The sequence below is a fragment of the Pan paniscus genome, chromosome 5 (assembly GCF_029289425.2).
Source record: "Pan paniscus chromosome 5, NHGRI_mPanPan1-v2.0_pri, whole genome shotgun sequence".
In the NCBI taxonomy this organism is placed as follows: domain Eukaryota; kingdom Metazoa; phylum Chordata; class Mammalia; order Primates; family Hominidae; genus Pan; species Pan paniscus.
Genome location: NC_073254.2, coordinates 162,050,934 through 162,070,885, shown reverse-complemented (window position 1 = coordinate 162,070,885; position 19,952 = coordinate 162,050,934). Strand labels below are relative to the sequence as shown.

Genomic DNA, 19,952 nt, shown 5'->3' with positions numbered 1-19,952 from the left:
AAATTATAACAAACTGTCTCTCAGACCACAGTGCAATCAAACTAGAACTCAGGATTAAGAAACTCACTCAAAACCACTCAACTACATGGAAACTGAACAACTACATGGAAACTGAACAACCTGCTCCTGAATGACTACTGGGTACATAACGAAATGAAGGCAGAAATAAAGATGTTCTTTGAAACCAATGAGAACAAAGACACAGCATACCAGAATCTCTGGGACACATTTAAAGCAGTGTGTAGCAGGAAATTTATAGCAGTAAATGCCCACAAGAGAAAGCAGGAAAGATCTAAAATTGACACCCTAACATCACAATTAAAAGAACTAGAGAAGCAAGAGCAAACACATTCAAAAGCTAGCAGAAGGCAAGAAATAACTAAGATCAGAGCAGAACTGAAGGAAATAAAGACACAAAAAACCCTTCAAAAAATCAGTGAATCCAGGAGCTGGTTTTTTGAAAAGATCAACAAAATTGATAGACTGCTAGCAAGACTAATAAAGAAGAAAAGAGAGAAGAATCAAATAGATGCAATAAAAAATGATAAAGGGGATATCACCACCAACCCCACAGAAATACAAACTACCATCAGAGAATACTGTAAACACCTCTATGCAAATAAACTAGAAAATCTAGAAGAAATGGATAAATTCCTTGACACATACACCCTCCCAAGACTAAACCAGGAAGAAGTTGGATCTCTGAATAGACCAATAACAGGCTCTGAAATTGAGGCAATAATCAATAGCTTACCAACCAAAAAGAGTCCAGGACCAGATGGATTCACAGCCGAATTCTACCAGAGGTACAAGGAGGAACTGGTACCATCCCTTCTGAAACTATTCCAATCAATAGAAAAAGAGGGAATCCTCCCTAACTCATTTTATGAGGCCAGCATCATCCTGATACCAAAGCCTGGCAGAGACACAAGAAAAAAGAGAATTTTAGACCAATATCCCTGAGGAACATCAATGCAAAAATCCTCAATGAAATACTAGCAAACTGAATCCAGCAGCACATCAAAAAGCTTATCCACCATGATCAAGTGGGCTTCATCCCTGGGATGCAAGGCTGGTTCAACATATGCAAATCAATAAACATAATCCAATATATAAACAGAACCAATGACAAAAACCACATGATTATCTCAATAGATGCAGAAAAGGCCTTGGACAAAATTCAACAACACTTCATGCTAAAATCTCTCAATAAATTAGGTATTGATGGGACGTATCTCCAAATAATCAGAGCTATCTATGACAAACCCACAGCCAATATCATACTGAATGGGCAAAAACCGGAAGCATTCCCTTTAAAAACTGGCACAAGACAGGGATGCCCTCTCTCACCACTCCTATTCAACATAGTGTTGGAAGTTCTGGCCAGGGCAATCAGGCAGGAGAAGGAAATAAAGGGTATTCAATTAAGAAAAGAGGAAGTCAAATTGTCCCTGTTTGCAGATGACATGATTGTATATCTAGAAAACCCCATTGTCTCAGCCCAAAATCTCCTTAAGCGGATAGGCAACTTCAGCAAAGTCTCAGGATACAAAATCAATGTGCAAAAATCACAAGCATTCTTATACACCAATAACAGACAAACAGAGAACCAAATCATGAGTGAATTCCCATTCACAATTGCTTCAAAGAGAATAAAATACCTAGGAATCCAGCTTACAAGGGACGTGAAGGACCTCTTCAAGGAGAACTACAAACCACTGCTCAATGAAATAAAAGAGGATACAAAGAAATGGAAGAACATTCCATGCTCATGGGTAGGAAGAATCAATATCGTGAAAATGGCCATACTGCCCAAGGTAATTTATAGATTCAATGCCATCCCCATCAAGCTACCAATGACTTTCTTCAAAGAATTGGAAAAAAACTCCTTTAAAGTTCATATGGAACCAAAACAGAGCCCGCATTGCCAAGTCAATCCTAAGCCAAAAGAACAAAGCTGGAGGCATCACCTTACCTGACTTCAAACTATACTGCAAGGCTACAGTAACCAAAACAGCATGGTACTGGTACCAAAACAGAGATATAGACCAATGGAACAGTACAGAGCCTTCAGAAATAATGCCACATATCTATAACTATCTGATCTTTGACAAACCTAACAAAAACAAGAAATGGGGAAAGGATTCCCTATTTAATAAATGGTGCTGGGAAAACTGGTCAGCCATATGTAGAAAGCTGAAACTGGATCCCTTCCTTACAACTTATACAAAAATTAATTCCAGATGGATTAAAGACTTAAATGTTAGACCTAAAACAATAAAAACCCTAGAAGAAAACCTAGGCAATACCATTCAGGACATAGGCATGGGCAAGGACTTCATGTCTAAAACACCAAAAGCAATGGCAACAAAAGCCAAAATTGACAAATGGGATCTAATTAAACTAAAGAGCTTCTGCACAGCAAAAGAAACTACCATCAGAGTGAACAGGCAACCTACAGAATGGGAGAAAATTTTTGCAATCTACTCACCTGACAAAGGGCAAATATCCAGAATCTACAATGAACTCAAACAAATTTACAAGAAAAAAACAACCCCATCAAAAAGTCGGCGAAGGATATGAACAGACATTGCTGAAAAGAAGACATTTATGCAGCCAAAAGAGACATGAAAAAATGCTCACCATCACTGGCCATCAGAGAAATGCAAATCAAAACCACAAGGAGATACCATCTCACACCAGTTAGAATGGCAATCATTAAAAAGTCAGGAAACAACAGGTGTCGGAGAGGATGTGGAGAAATAGGAACACTTTTACACTGTTGGTGGGACTGTAAACTAGTTCAACCATTATGGAAGTCAGTGTGGCGATTCCTCAGGGATCTAGAACTAGAATTACCATTTGACCCAGCCATCCCATTACTGGGTATATACCCAAAGGATTATAAATCATGCTGCTATAAAAACACATGCACACGTATGTTTATTGTGGAACTATTCACAATGGCAAAGACTTGGAACCAACCCAAATGTCCAACAATGATAGACTGGATTAAGAAAATGTGGCACATATACACCATGGAATACTATGCAGCCATAAAAAATGATGAGTTCCTGTCCTTTGTAGGGACATGGATGAAGCTGGAAACCATCATTCTCAGCAAACTATCGCAAGGACAAAAAACCAAACACTGCATGTTCTCACTCATAGGTGGGAATTGAACAATGAGAACACATGGACACAGGAAGGGGAACATCACACACCAGGGACTGTTGTGGGGTGGGGGGAGGGGGGAAGGATAGCATTAGGAGATATACCTAATGCTAAATGATGAGTTAATGTGTGCAGCACACCAACATGGCACATGTATACATTTGTAACAAACCTGCACGTTGTGCACATGTACCCTAAAACTTAAAGTATAATTAAAAAAAAAAAGAAAAAAAATTCTTAAGTTTTTTTCTAAGATACCATCAGGTTTCTTAGAACTAGTTTTACCATTTTAATCCTTGCTTTTAAGCTTTGAGGGCAAGACCAGAGAAGCCTTTGGTCTATGGTTAATTTTTCCTAACTACAAACACAATACACTTCTAAGTAATGTACCTAAAACAATGTGTTTACAAGGTTGTTATACTGTGGCTGGTAGGAACTTGGCTTCTTTAAATCACTAATTCACCCTTTTTGGGTAAGTGTTTTCCTGAGAATTGGTTAATTTTCCCACATGCAGATAGAAACACGTATTTAGCTGAAAACCCAAGGGGAAATTCTGTGAATCTCCAGAGTTCTTTCTCTGTATGACTCACTTTTCTCTGTTCTGCTGATTCCAATTCCATCTTCTCAAGTAAGAGAGACTTCCAGGCTCACTGTGGATTCCTTATCCTTGTGCATGGGCTGAAAACTCTTTCTCTAGGCAGTAAGATAGAGCAATGGTAGAGCTCATCTCATCTGTTAAACCTGTCTTAGGGATCACTGTTTTGTGCTGCCAATGTCTAAAAACTACTGTTTAATATGTTTTGTCTGGTTTTTATGTTTTCAGTGTATTCTCTATTACTCCATCTTGACTTGAAGTAGGAATCACTTCCCACCCCCGTGGTCTCATATATATTCTTTAAGATTTTCTTCTATTATCTTCCCCAAATTACTTTTTCATACTGTGACCTTTAATGCACTAGAATTATAATACTACATATAGTATTACATAGAGACTCTGTTTTATTCTTCTTGCCTGTGAAACAGTTTTCCCAGTATTATCTACTAAGTGTTTATTTGTTGCAATACACATTTGAGTGTTGTTTCCTTATCTACAAGCAACTGACTTTGAACTTTGTATTCTCTTCCATTAATGTTTTTTTCTGTTCTTTTGCCAGTTCCATTTTAATTTTAATATTATATATTTGTATTAGTATCTCCTTTCTCTCAAATTTTATGCTTTTCATTTCCATTTCTGTTGCAATAGCATTGCTTGGAATCTCCTCCAGTGTGTTAAATAACAATGATAATAGCGGGTATACTTGCCTTTGTCATGATCTTAAGAAAAACCTATAAAATGTCTCCATAAGTATAGTATTTTATATTTTTTCATAATACACTGAAGGATAGATACATTGAAGCAGACGAGGATTACAAAATTGGTTTAAATTTCAAATTCTTCATATTCACTTACAACAATAATACTCATGTCAATGAATTTGAAACAGCATCAATATGGTTCTGAACAGTTCCTGTACTAGGGCAATAAAATATACAATGTGTATTTATAAACATCAAATACTCAGGATTAAAAATGTATACTTCATTTATATAGAAATCACATTTTTTTGACACAATTGCTTTCTCCAGAAACAAAGAGACATAACAGACACTGATTTCAAATACAATAAATTTCAAAATGCAGTTTCATGAGGTCTCTTTCAAATTAGACAATTTATGTTGTCTCTGTGAATCATGTTAAGACTCAAGTATTTTTATCCAGGAATATTGATAAACATTAAGTATATGAGTCTAAGAAACCTAATATGGTATATGACATATTGAATACAATAAAACTGTTTGTATGGCTGGGTGCTATGGCTCATGCCTATAATTATAGACATTTGGGAGGCTGAGGCAAGAGGATTGCTTGAGCCCAAGAATTTGAGACCAGCCGGGGCAACAAAGTGAGACCCCATGTCTACAAAAAATTTAAAAAGTTAGCCAGGCATGGTGGGGCACACTTGCAGTCCCAGCTACATGGGGAAGGTGAGGCAGGAGAATTGTTTGAATGAAGGAGGTTGAGGCTATAGTGAGCCATCTTCATGCCACTGCATATGCCTGAGTGACAGAGCAAGACCCTGTCTCAAAACATAAATAAACAAATAGTGTTTCATTCCAGTAGATGTTTACCTTTGATGTGTGTGCATTCTATTAATATGAGACAATACTGTGTTCTTATATATAATTTTGTGATGAATCTAAATAACACATTATTATAATAACTTTATAACATTTTAATAAAATACCAAAAAAATTATTAAAATATTCATTATATTCTTCACTACAATGAACACAAATCTTTAAGTAAATACATATAAATTTACTTAAAATGAAGAAAATTCAATCCAGATGGCTTGTTTCTACAATGCCTGTCAATTGGATATTTATTAATCCAGTTTTTAGACTAAACATTTTTTTCTCTTCTAAATGATTAGGAACACACAAACACAATGAGGAGAATATAAAAATTCATACAGTAATTTCGATTTCAATATATTTTTATATAAAATATGTTAAAATGGCATAGTTGCAGTTTGAATTTTAGACACTTCATAATTAGAAGATTGCTTTAGTAATTTATTCTGTAGAGTAATATTGGATGTTAAAAAGAAAACAAATAACTTTGGAGATAAAATTCCTAGAGACATTTCTCAACTTACATGTAATATTAATTTCCTTGCTCTCTTTTCCTCTTTCTCTTGCTCCCTCTCCCTCTATATATGTGTATAATTTTTATAAATATAAATAGAATATTTATATATTCAAATATATTTATATATAAATATTCTATTTAACTAATCTTAATTTTATAATGAATTATTTTAAGTAGTGAAATTCCAGAAGAGTACAATAAGGACTTTTGAGTTAGAAAACATAAAACTTAAAATTGATTACAATGCAAATGTTTACCTTGTCTAATTCAATTTTGATGTGACAGTGCTCTTGGTGGGCAATATCTGGAAAAGTTGCTTAATTTATAAATGACATTGCATATATACACATCTTATCAGTTTATGGCTAGATCATCATAGGTAGTCCTTGGCTAGTTACATTGTTATTATTCAATTGTTCAATTTTATCCTTTAATAACAAAGAACTAGTCAAATGTTTTCCCTAATGAAGAGTGTTATTTAGCTAACTCCAGAACTGAGCCACCATTTCTGATCAGTTTACATTAGACTCAGATGGTGGTGATTTGGGAAACTGTTTTGTTCTTAGGGACAACCTATTTAAAACAGCATATCAGATGTTTATTGAATATATATCTACGAGTGGCATTACTCAATCGTAAGCATACATATACTCTGCCTTAATAGATAGAATTAACAAATAAAATTGTCAAGCCAGGTTCCAAAAGAAAAAATAAGTTAGTAATTTATTTTGAAAAATTGTCAGTTTCCAGTAAAGCTGAACATACTCAAGTACTATGACCTGGCAAATCCACACCTGGGATTTATTCAAATGTGCACCTGAACACATGTAAAAGAATGTTCATAGAAACGTTACTCAGGTTGACTAAAATTGTAAGGAACCCAAATGTTAATCAATATAGAATGGATAAACAAACTGTGGTATATTTATAAAATGATGTAGTATACAGTAATGAAAAATGCCACCTGAGAAAAAACATGAGTGGATCTCACAGATATGGTGTCGAGTGAAAGAACCTAGACACAAGGGTGTATGCTGAATGATTCCATTTATACGATGCTCAATAGGAGGCACACTTATTCAATAACAAGCCAAATGGTGGTTATTTTGGGAGATGGTGGCTAGATTGTGGGCTCTGAATGATGGTTAGATTAAGCAGAACGATTAAGAAATGTGTACGTTATACACGTTATAATTCAATAAAATATAAATTTAAAAATAATATGCCAACTATAGGAAATAATTTTCACATTTAAGGTAAGAACAGTAGATGATCAGAAGAAGAGTAGCGAGAGGATTTCATTTATGAGCTTCATTCTTTGGCACTCATTTTTTCCCCCTAAATTCTGTGTTTCAGCATTAGGGACTTGCCAACTCAGCCCTTTAATCCTCAGAGATTCCAAAGTTCTTGCCTGGGGCTCCTCCTGCTTGGAGGCGGATAAGGATGGATGTATATAGGGGCACACACACATGCATGGAGGACTGACCTCCCCTCCAGTTCCACACAATACAACAGGAACTTCACAAACAAGAGCAAAGCTGTGGGAAAAGCAGGTTGCAGGTGGCCCCGCGCTAGTTCCCGGGATTTCAGCCGCGGCCCGCTGGACAGCGCCAGGATGACTTCTGCTTCTCTGGGCGAACAGTCCGGCAGGTGCTTCTACTGATCCCCAGGGGACAGCTCCTTGTTCCTGAAAGGCTGTTTTCCGCTAGATAACCGCGAGAACAAACCACTGAATACGGAACAAAGACGCAACCGCTTTGCTTTTTTTTTTTTTTTTTTTTTAATTTAAATTCAGAGTTAGCCGGAGCCATTTCCCCCCTCTCGAAGCGGAGCGCCCGAGTGTGTGGACAGACCCCTCCCCAGGTCCTGAACTCAGGGACGTGGCGCTGTGAGGCGCGCCCCGCGGACAGTAAACTTGCAGGGGCGAGAGGGAGGGACATCGATTAAACCTAAATCGTGGGCGTTCAGTCCTCAGGGCACCGGAGCGCGTGAAAACTCCAGCGGACTCTGCTGGAAAGGAGATCATGCCCTCTAAGTCTCTTTCCAACCTCTCGGTGACCACCGGCGCGAATGAGAGCGGTTCCGTTCCCGAGGGGTGGGAAAGGGATTTCCTGCCGGCCTCGGACGGGACCACCGCGGAGTTGGTGATCCGCTGTGTGATCCCGTCCCTCTACCTGCTCATCATCACCGTGGGCTTGCTGGGCAACATCATACTGGTGAAGATCTTCATCACCAACAGCGCCATGAGGAGCGTCCCCAACATCTTCATCTCTAACCTGGCGGCCGGGGACTTGCTGCTGCTGCTCACCTGCGTCCCGGTGGACGCCTCGCGCTACTTCTTCGACGAGTGGATGTTTGGCAAGGTGGGCTGCAAACTGATCCCTGTCATCCAGCTCACTTCCGTGGGGGTTTCCGTGTTCACTCTCACTGCCCTCAGCGCCGACAGGTAAGAGCACAGGTAGCTGTGGGTGGCTTGGAAAAGTCGTGGAGAGGGGCGAGTAGAGAAGACTCACCCGGAGTGCACCTACTGGCAGAAGGACGCAAGGAAAGGTTGGGTGTGGAGAGGAAGAGAGGGAGAGAGTGTGTACCTGGGAAGTAGAGTAAACAGAGTTAAAACGGACTGACATGTGAGGCTTGGAAAAATATAAGAAAATTACTATGTTTTAAAAAAACAATTGAAATTGCATTTAAAATTGCATCTCCTAGCCCCACCTCCGACACTTAGGGAATATTATTTCATAGAAAAGCTATAGAATAAATATGCAAAAGAGCGAGTATCTTGTTGAAGCTTTCTGTGTGTGCTTAAAATCTTATAAGTGTACTTTATGCAGTAGAGTAAGAATCTAATAGGTAAGAATGTCTGCTTAATATTAGGCAAATATTTAATTTTTATTTCTTTCAAGTAAGAGGAGAACTTACTTAAATTTATTAACTGAATTTTACTATTTCTTAGAAGTAAAACCAATTAGATTAATAAATGTTCTTTGGGCAGATGACTTTTCACATTCTTCTTGTTTAATACCTGAAGCTAAGAGACTTTTTTTTTTCCACAGATAGGTACCCAAAATACATCTTTGATATTAAATCTGCTTTTGACATATGTTAAGGGTGTGAAGTGTCCATTATTCTATTTTGCACATCAACTAGTTCAACTCTGTCATTTTTCAGATGTGCATATTGAGGCCCAGGGAATGTAATTTCTAGCGGAAGACCAGGGAGGAAAATCCAAGTCTCCTGACTCAGGGTCCATTTAAGCAGAAGGGAATGTTTGGATAGGGGTGGGGGAAAATGCAAAATTAGGTACCTTTTCATGGAGCTGTGGTTTAATTCCCTTGGTGGGAATGGAGGACTGACTTAAGCTATTTAGATAAACAATTAACTTGGATAATTAAGGTGGTATGCCCTCTCCTCTTTAATTTACATATTCAATTGCTAATGAAAAATAAGTCTGTATCTGAATTTCCTGGTATTTGCAAGAATACTGGAATACTACTTTGGCATTGAAGAGTTAATCCTGACTGAGGGAAACACAGCATTCAACAGAGACTTGAGAAACAGAGAATGATTCACTTTCTTAAAAACCACACTCCTGGAAACTTAGGTGCCTTTTGTATAAATTATGTACCTAATTTTGTTTATGTGGCAGCATTTCTATTATCTTTTAAAATACTTTCTCTGAATTTCAAAGCAAAAATATGACTAGTTTAGCTGCCCCTCTTTATGCAATCTTATTTTACCTAGAAAGTTTAAAAAACCTACTTAGTGATTAGAATAAAACTTAATGATTAGCAACCACAGTAGTTTAAATTACTATCATTGTGCTTTTATTCTAAAGACATGGCATTGGTAGCAAGACCCAGGGTTGGAGTTTATTTCACACCAGTTTTTACAATCTATTGTCATGGCGACACATGACCATTTACACAGGTAAATTTGCCCTGGCCTAGATCAGAGAAAATAATAATCCTTATATATTTACTGACTTTCTCTGTTTCATTTGTGCATCATATATTCTGTGAATACAGGATGAATACTTTAGTAATAACAATAAGGAAAGGTGAGATGCCTCTTCTACTTGGTCCGTAGGCTACCCTTGTCTACCAGTATGTGTTTAGGAAATATAAACTAGGAAACCTGAGTAACTGTTGATGAAGTTATGCAATATATTCCATGATTCACTTAAAATGGGTTGGAAATGGTTTGTTATATATTGTCTACACTTCTATTTTTCTTCTAGAGCATAGCAATCAATAGTTGACTAGTACTTGATGACTTCTTACTATATCTCACCAAAAGCTATGATTTCTTGTGGATGTGGAATCAATTGTAGGATTAATTGCGCTTAGCACAGTGCTAACTTTTTTTGTGTAATTTTTCAACCCTCACAATGCTGTTAGATAGGCATTATTTTATTTAAATTAAAAACTTAAAAGCTAAGAAAACAGATTAGAAATTCAGCAACATTTTTATGATCTCACAGCTAGCCACTGATGGTGCCAACATGTTTGAACGCCATTTAAAGTCTGAACTCTTCACCATTAATCCACATTATTACAATTCTTGGTATAAGAAATTACTAATAGTATTTTTTATTTACCAGCAGACTTAAAAGCTGAGTTTAAAACAAAACACCCAAGCATTAAAAAAAAAAAAAAGAGTACAGGAGCTGATTCATTAGATTTATTACAGTGAAAAAACATCATAAAATGTAACTGCAAAATAAAAGAAGCACCTTGAATTCAAAATTAAGTAGTAGTTGCAGCAATAAAAACTATAATAAACAAATAAAAATTATGTTATTAGAGTCTTTAAACAACAAATTCAATTATTTTTATCATATATCCTGTCTTCACAGATGGCCTAAGTGTCTTTGCCTAACAAGATCTTTGCCTAAGATCTCTTTGCCTATAGAGATCACAGTACATAGAAAAAAACCCAGGAAGATAATTAGATTTCAGAAAGCATATTCCAATGTGAAGTGGAGACTCATATTCTACACTTCATTGATGTCAGCATCATTAGATTGCAGAGACTAAAATGAAAAACACAAATATTTTGAATCCACCTTGAGGCCTAAAACACCTTGTCTGATATGGCCAAAGGGTGGTCAGATGACACTGGTATCTGCGATTATTATTATATTTTATTTTTTTGAGACAGAATCTTGCTCTGTCACTCAGGCTGGAGTGTAGGGGTGCGATCTCGGCTCACTGCAACCTCTGCCTCCCAGGTTCAAGCAAATCTCCTGCCTCAGCCTCCTGAGTAGCTGAGATTACAGGCACAGGCCACTATGCCTGGCTAATTTTTGTATTTTTAGTAGAGACAGGGTTTCACCATGTTGGCCAGGCTGGTCTCGAACTGCTGACCTCAAGCGATCTGCCCACCTCAGCTTCTCAAAGTGTTGGGATTACAAGTGTGAGCCACTGCTCCTTGCTGGTGTCTGTGATTATTAATCCTCAACTTTCCAAACTCTTCCGAGGAGTTTCAGCAGACACATCCCTAGGCAACAGCTTTTGTGCCCACTGCAGTCATGCCTCAGAGGCACATCATCATAACCAGTATGGCTGGAGGAGAGACAGTGCATGGTATGAAGTGGTGATAGTGGTAGTCTTAATTTTTTATTATTTTTTTTAACTGTTATCTTGATAGACATTTTTGTTACAATTTTGAAAATGTATATTGCTTGCTTGCTTACATAAAGTAGTTGATTAAAAGTATTTCTATATTCTGTCATGTTTCTAACACTTTTATACATATACACATACACACAAACACACACATATTTTCACCTCCCCCCGTGGAGTATTGGGACGTGTGTGCTGTGACATCAGGTTGGTGGTGCCCCATAAGCCATATTTTGCTCCTGGTTGGAGTTATAGTTATCTCCTTCTCTGTATATGAGTAGCTGCATTTCCAAATTTGGAATGTTATTTCTTTGATTCTTGAAGATCTTTTGGCCTCTGATGGCACATTATTAAAATGCAAATAACTCTTAGGAATGGAGTTTTCCTTTTTCTTTCATAGGAAAAATTCTCACAGATTCCTAGTGCTAAACTGTAAACTTCATAATTTCATGTATTAACAAATATAAAACTAGATATCAATTCTTTATTGTGGCTTCTTATATAACTGTTAACCAAAACGCATTTATAAATTAAATTTAAAAAATAAAACTATAAAAACCATAAAAATAAACTAATATTAGTTTAATGTATTGGGTGATACTTTCTTCTGATACCAAATAGCCAATGTTGGATTAAATGCAAAAATAATGTTGTACCAAATCTGATTAAGTTTCTAATGCATTAATAGTTATTAATACAAAATCCAAGTTTTTGAGTGCTGGTTAGGATAATCAGATTTCATTCCATAACTAGGTCAGTAGACAAAGTCTTGAATCATTAATATTATTTGTATATTATATCAATGCAAACAGATATTTTATTGAGTGTAATTATTTGTTAAGATACTGAAATAGATTGGATACAGGCCCTGGGTCTAACACTCCCTAGGCTTCATAGGACTTTTCCATCAGTCTTTGTTCAGTGGTGGGAGGGAGTGCTGTTAACTGTTTGCTGTTTTCTCATCAAAACTCCTGACTGAAGCTCAGGTTCATGTTAGCCAGCTGCCCCTGACTGGAGATGATGCTTTCTTTTTTGCTCCATAGCCCTTGCCTCTCAGTCTCTTAATTGGTAGTGAGATTGGCACCAAGAGTGTGCTTCTCTTTAGAACAATAGTCCACACTCACCCTATAATGCTAGAGTGATGACTTATTTATGTTCAACTTATTTTTGTTCAGCTTTGTATTACTCACACTGCTATAAAGAACTACCTGAAATTTGGTAACTTATAAAGAAAAGAGGTTTAATTGACTCACAGTTCCACAGGCTGTACAGGAGGCATGGCTGGGGAGGCCTCAGGAGACTTAGAAACATGGCAGAAGGGTGAAGGGGAAGCAAGCATGTCTTCACATGGTGGCAGGAGAGAGAGAGCTAAGGGGGAAGTGCTACACGCTTTCAAACAACCAGATCTCATGAGAACTCACTCACTACCATGAGAACAGGAAGGGGAAATTTGCCCCCATGATCCAGTCACCTCCCATCAGGTCCCTCTCTCAACCACTGGGGATTACAATTCCACATGAGATTTTGTTGGGGATGCAGAGCCAAACCATATCAGACCTGCGACAGGAGAATGTAAGGCAGCTTAAAAATAAGGATACAAACAACACACCACAGGACTAAAAAGGGAGGAAACCAAGGGCAGGGAAAAGAAAAGTTGGAAAATATAAAATGACCCATACTTTCACAAAATGTGAGTCATAGGTTTTTCTGAGAGCTTTCTCGTAGCCTTTTCAAAAAGAAAAATTTGCTTTCCATAACCAATTCTCTGTTATTTTTATATAACCATAGAAACAGAATCAATTGTAGTTTCTGCACGTAATTTATTAGTTTTTAATTTGAATTTATGGGGCTTATTGTTAAATAAATGTTATTTGACTCCAATAAATTAGATATCTTTTATTCACTGATCTTGAACACTTCTAGTTTATCTCTTTCTTTTATACTTAGAAGTAATTTCACACATTGAATTAGAAAGGCACTGTATAATTCTCACAAGATTCATAATATTGCCATAATTTATATGTTGCTTGTAGCTTTTGAAGGTTATTCATCTACCTTGATCTGAAACTTTTGGGACACACTATAAATAAGGAGGGATTGCATCAGGCTTGGGTTTATGGTTCCTGGGTGCTGCTAACCATGTATCCGTTACATCCAAATGTTTTTCTTGGAGAAAAAGGATAAAACAGCACAAAACTCATGGCCATAAGGTGGTGCTTTCCTTATTTGCAAAAGAAGAATGATGTCTTCCTCATGATGTGACATATCATAATTAAAGAGCAGGCATCTGATTCTTCAAATGCTGAATTTCTGCTGGATTCTGGATACTATCCATTCTGTTGCTGAATGTGCACCCATTGCACTGCACCTTGCAGGAAGCCTGTGGCAAAGATGCTCACTGCTGCACACAACTCTCTTAAAACATGGTTTCTAAACCCAGCTTATCATCAGAATCACCTGGAAATGTTAGTAATATGCAGAATCCCACATTTCACATTCTAGGGATTCTGCATTAGTAACTCTACAGAGAAGCCTAATCATATTCTCTCTTTTTTTTACTTCTCTCTGTGTTTCTGAATATTGATGCGTCTTAGGCATCATTAGATTAGACTCAGTCTCCGTTTGTCATCACCATTCCCACTTCAAGATAATACCCAACAACTCCCACCCACTTTACCACAATTGCTCCTAATAAGGATCTCCTTGTTGCTCAGGCTATAGTTTCAACCATTTATTGAGACCCTATAGACTCTACTGGCCAGGCCAGGCATTGTGTTATGTATTAGAGATATAACAGTGAGCAAGACCTTTCTCTTATCATGCGGTTCACACTCAGACTTTGTGTGGACCTATTCTTTGCCTGAAAAATGAAAGTTTAATAAGAAAAAAAGAAAGAAAGAAATTTTGGGTAGTGTCATTAGAAAGATTAGTGTAGATGGAGATTTTTGAGATGCTATGATGACTCTGTAAGAGGTAAAAAATATCCCATTTTTATTATGTATTTTGTTTTATGATTAAACTTAATTATCTCTTTACATTAAAATTTAAACTACACAGATGTTACAAGCGAGATCCAAAATAAGAATTGATGAAGAAATCTATTTATTTATTGAAGTTTAATACATGAATAGTGATTATTTTTCTCTTTATATGCCTTTTGATCAACATTCTCTAGTATTTAGTTTTCAGTTAGGGATATCCTCCTGCGACCATTTATAAGGGAAAATATACCTTTTTACACATACCTGCTATGCTAATATACACAGTGAAACACTTTTTATACTAAGAGATACTTTTCCCCACATGTCTATAAATATTTGAAGGAAGCATAATAAAACATGTCCACATTAATTTGCACTATCTCATTTTATTTTTTGCTTTTTATCCTTTCAAAGATACACACAGTTGGTATACAACATTTTTCTTCGACAATTGTAAGCTATGTCTCAGTACTAATAACACTTCAGTAATCTGTATTTTCAACTATACTTCTGTTTTTGTAGGATTTTCAATTCTCCCCTTTTATTCAAATGTGTATCATTCAGAGAATATCATTGGGGTCTATCTTTTCTTGCAGGAGGTGGCTCATAATCCTCCTTGCTGGAAAGGCCAACATTTCTGCTAGGTTTCTTGCTTTCTGTAAACCGAGATTTCTGTATCTGTTTCTAGCAATCTTATCAAAATGAGAGACTTTTTATTTTAATTTCTATTTAAAGTTTCTCTATATCTTTTATAGTTATAATGCATGCTATGATATAATGTTTATGTTGGCCAAAATTCATATGTTGAAATCCTACTCCCCAAGATGATGGCATTAAGAGGTGGGCCTTTGGGAGGTGATTAGGTCATGAGAGTGGGGCCCACATGAATGGGATTCATACCCTTATAAAAGACTCCAAAGAGACCCTTGACCCTTCCACCATTTGAATAAACAGCAAGAAGATCTATCTATGTAAAAAAGGGGGACTCTCACCAGACACTGAATCTCTCAATGTCTTTATCTTAGATTTCCTAGTCTTCAGAATTGTGACAAATTTCTGTTGTTTATAAGCTGCCCAGTATATGGTACTTTATTATAGCAGCCCAAGTAAACTACAACAGTACTTCTACAATAGTATATGTGCTTAGATATGAGGTAGAGAAGTGACATTTTCTTCTCCTTTTTAAATACGTGGAGGAAAGTTCAGAATACCCTTTGTGGTTTTTGATAATCTAAAAAGAAGGCTTGATCTTTTTGTAGTGATAACCTCTCTGCCCTTTCCTTGTCTTCTTCCACAGAAAAAAAATTACAGTCAACTTTTTGGTACTTTGCTCTTAAATATGAATTGTCAGTCAATAATTATGCAAATTTATTGGGAGAGATTACAGCACAAAGAGACCAAACAACCTGGAAAGAGATTAAATTTTTATTTTTGTATTAGTTTTATAGATACATAGCAAGAGCTGGCTGCAGTACCTCATACCTATAACCCCAGCACTTTGGGAGGCTGAGGTCGGCAGATCACTTGAGCCCAGGAGGAGTATGAGACCAGCCTGAGCAGCATGGCAAAACCTCCTCTCTACAAAAATACAAAAATTAGCTAGGCTTGGTGGCATACACCTGTAGTCCTAGCTACTTGGGAGGCTAAGGTGGGAGGATTGCTTGAACCTGGGAGGTGGAGATTGCAGTGAGCTGTGATCAGGCAACTGCACTCCAGCCTGGGTGACAGAGTGAGACCCTGTCAAAAAAAAAAAAAAAAGATACATGGCAAGAATGTGCACATATAACATAGGAATAGGACACTATAAAAAAGAAATAATTTGAAAACATAAAAAACTTATAGGAAACAAAAGATGATAGCAGAAATTTTAAAATTCAGAAAAAAATGATGGAAAGTAAAGCTAACAGAATATCTTAGAAATTAAAATCAAGAAGAAGGTGGAGATGTGCTCGATAAATGTGATTTTCCAAAATATATCAGAGATGGGGTAATAATTCAGATTTGTCTAACTGAAATCCTATGATACTGCATCTTATTTGCTAGGTATATTGTCACTTGAAATACTTTAAAGAGAAATATAAAAAATTTGAGGTTTACATACCATTTTGAATTGTTTGCATCATCATTGCCTTACTTAATATGTGTGTTTGAGTTAGCTGTAGAAAGTTTTGGATTGTTTACTGTGTCCTGGAGTGTGATTCCTTTATCACTAGTACACTGCTAGTATATTGCCATTAATATTTTAGGTTGGAGGAGAAAAGAATTTTATGGGATCTTGACATGAAATAAATTTGAGCTATAAAGACAGAATATTGTTCTGCTTTCAAGTTTTTCAGTCCTTATTATTGGATTATGGAGAAAATCCCAATCTAGATTAGTCTTTTATTTATTTTATTTTGTCAAAATGTAGTATGACCAATCTAGATTAGTTTCTAAAATTCATTAATGTCCTTAGAAAAAGAGTGAAGGGGCTCATGCTCAGAAGCTATGGAAAAGTATCAAGGAAGAATTGAATAATATTATTTTGTGAATATCTTATACTTGGTATTCAATACATTATGATAGATGTAACATATAGAGATTTAGAAGAATTTAAGAGGTAAACTAATGTCCAGGATTTTGGAAATGAAATGACTAGGATTTAGGAAATGCCAATTTAAAATATTTTTCTCTCTCTTTTTGTTTTCTGTGCTAATAAGTAGTGGAATGACTTGTAGACTGAGAGACACCAGGAACCTTAGGTCTTCCATACACTTTTAAGCAGCCAGGGAATAAATAAATTTGAGCTATAAAGACAGAATATTGTTGGCATCTCTCTTACTAAGCAGAATGTTTTTCTCTTCTCCCTTCTTTCCTTCCTTCCTTCCTTCCCTTTTCTTTTCTCCTTCCCTTTCCTTTCCTCTCCATTCCTCTCTTCTTTCTTTTCTTTTCTTTCTTTCTTTCTTTCTTTCTTTCTTTCTTTCTTTTTTTCTTTCTCTCTTTCTTTCTCTCTTTCTTTCTCTCTCTCTTTCTCTCTCTCTTTCTCTCTTTCTTTCTCTCTTTCTTTCTTTCTCTCTCTCTCCCTTTCTTCCTTTCTGTCTCCCTCCCTTTCTTCCTTTCTTTTTCTTTCTTTCTTTTCTTTCTCTTTTTTCTTTCCTTTCTTTCTTTCTGGAATAACTTGAGATGTATCATTTTCCCAGGTACAGAGCCATCGTTAACCCCATGGACATGCAGACGTCAGGGGCATTGCTGTGGACCTGTGTGAAGGCCATGGGTGTCTGGGTGGTCTCCGTGTTGCTGGCAGTTCCCGAAGCGGTGTTTTCAGAAGTGGCGCGCATCAGTAGCTTGGATAATAGCAGCTTCACAGCATGTATCCCATACCCTCAAACAGATGAATTACATCCAAAGATTCATTCAGTGCTCATTTTCTTGGTCTATTTCCTCATACCACTTGCTATTATTAGCATTTATTATTATCATATTGCAAAGACCTTAATTAAAAGCGCACACAATCTTCCTGGAGAATACAACGAACATACCAAAAAACAGGTAAGCTTAGTAGGCGTGGGTTGGTGGTGTGTGGTCAGAATAAGTAACTGCTATTTATTGTTTTATTTTGTGGGCTTTTAATCCTATGACTGATGAGAACAGAGTTGGGCCTTCACAGGCCTTAACTAGAAGGGATATGTGGGGATCTCTAATATATGGTCATATCAGAGCCCTGCAAAGGCCTGCTTAGGTTCAGTTTATCATTTATCTGGATCTGTGATAAGGCCTGACATTCCACCATTAGAAATTAATGTATTGAAAGGCCTGTTTTACATGCAGATTTTTATTTAACAAACAACATAATAAACCAGAAAAATTTCACATATGAGCATACATTAATTTGATTATTGTCTCTTCTCCCATTAACCCACTAAGGATGGCAGGGAGTCTAGAAGAAGGATGCATCAGGAAAGGACTATAGGACACTGCCTGGGATCTTGGGATGGGATTTGGGTGGAAGTCAGAATGAGAGATGAGGGGAATAGCAAGAGCAGCAGAAAAGGAACCCAAAGGTGCAATCCAAAGGTGGGCTGGTGCTGAAGCAGTACGTGACCCAACTCAAATTTGTAACTTTCCCTACAAAGATAATATGCTCATTTAAAAATTACATCATGCACCTTATGTACTTTTTCTTCCTTCAAGAATATGCAGTACTAATTTAAGGTAAAAATCAACTGTGTTAATACACAAAGAGAAATAGTGTTCTTGTGACAAAGAGTTTCTGGTTGTACATTTGTGTACAGCTAGAAAAGAACTTCTAACGGGTTTTGCAGGTACAGAGTAGTTACCGATGCTTGTTTCCAAATTAAAGGCAAAGAAATTGAATCGCAAATCATTTAAAATTTACTAGAACATAGATGGAGCATTAGGCTGGGGCCTTGGGCATGTTAGCAACAGCAGAAACTAGTAAAGGTTTCTTGCATGGAAGGTAACCTTTATGAATTGGTGGCCATCAACATCAAAGATCCACATCGGCTTTAAAGACTTAAAAAATCACCCAATTATTGAAGGCATTGTTAGATTAATTCATAGACTTTCTCTAAATATTTGGCACCAGTGAGGCAATGTGTTCAGATCATTGGCTCACTGTGCTTTCTATTTTATATAATTAGTTCTTTTATTTGAGCCCTGTGACCCAATTTGAACCCTGTGTATCTCAATTAGGTATTTGAGTATTTGCTTTTGGTTTCTAAAGTTGAGTTTTTCTCATATACAGAGCCCTTGCTTCACTTTTTAAATTTTTATTGGCCTTGGCCTGCCTGCCTTGTTTTTGTGGATTTCCCTATTGGGACCTATAAACTCTGGCAGGGCAACTGGGTCTTGACATCTGCTGAGAAATAATCTCAATGCCAACAGCCTGCCTGTGCACTTGAATCTCCAAGTATAGACTGCTGTGACATTCTTGCACTCATGGTCCACCTGGAAGGCATGACACTGCTTAGAAAGATAAATTTCACATTTGACTTTCTTAGGATTGATTGTTGGGTTGCCTAACTTATGCCACTGGGATCCATGTGGAATATCACATTCTGCTTCCTGGCCTGGGCTCCTCTTCAGTTTTACCTTTCTTCGCTTCCTCCATTACCACTCTATTGCTACCTACCATCAGATATGTTCCAATCCCAAACCTTTCCAGTCTTCTTTGGAATATTCTAGTTGACGACCAGTAGTATTCACTCAGAAAATATTATGATACCTACCACCAATGTCTTTCAATAAATTGGTATTCCATGTCCATGTTGCCTTAATTAAATATTTAAACAAATTAGACAAATGTAAGGTACCCCTTGAACTACTGATGTTAGGAAATTGTTTTTAGATTAAAAAGTATTGATGTCCAATATTTGAATTTTGCCTATTTATTACACTCTTGAATACCCTCTTAGAAACAGTAAACATAATATGTAAATTTTATGGAGAAGGAAAATTTATTTTTATTTGTGAATGTGACAA

The 19,952-nt window shown here is 36.7% G+C and overlaps 1 protein-coding gene across 5 annotated transcripts in view; it reads left to right on the top strand.

The window, feature by feature from the left end:
- NMBR (neuromedin B receptor) overlaps positions 1–19,952 on the top strand; it is an 87,770-nt gene that overhangs the window by 50,743 nt on the left and 17,075 nt on the right. For 2 of the 5 annotated variants that reach the window (XM_055114162.2, XM_003827713.7), the window contains exons 1-2: positions 6,864–8,312; positions 17,651–17,999. In XM_055114162.2, coding sequence (XP_054970137.1) covers positions 7,891–8,312; positions 17,651–17,999 — 771 coding nt within the window. In that variant the 5' untranslated portion in view covers positions 6,864–7,890. Of the gene's footprint in view, positions 1–6,863; positions 8,313–17,650; positions 18,000–19,952 lie in introns of those variants that run through there. The other 3 variants (XM_024929158.5, XM_055114163.2, XM_034962963.3) reach the window with 2 other exon arrangements.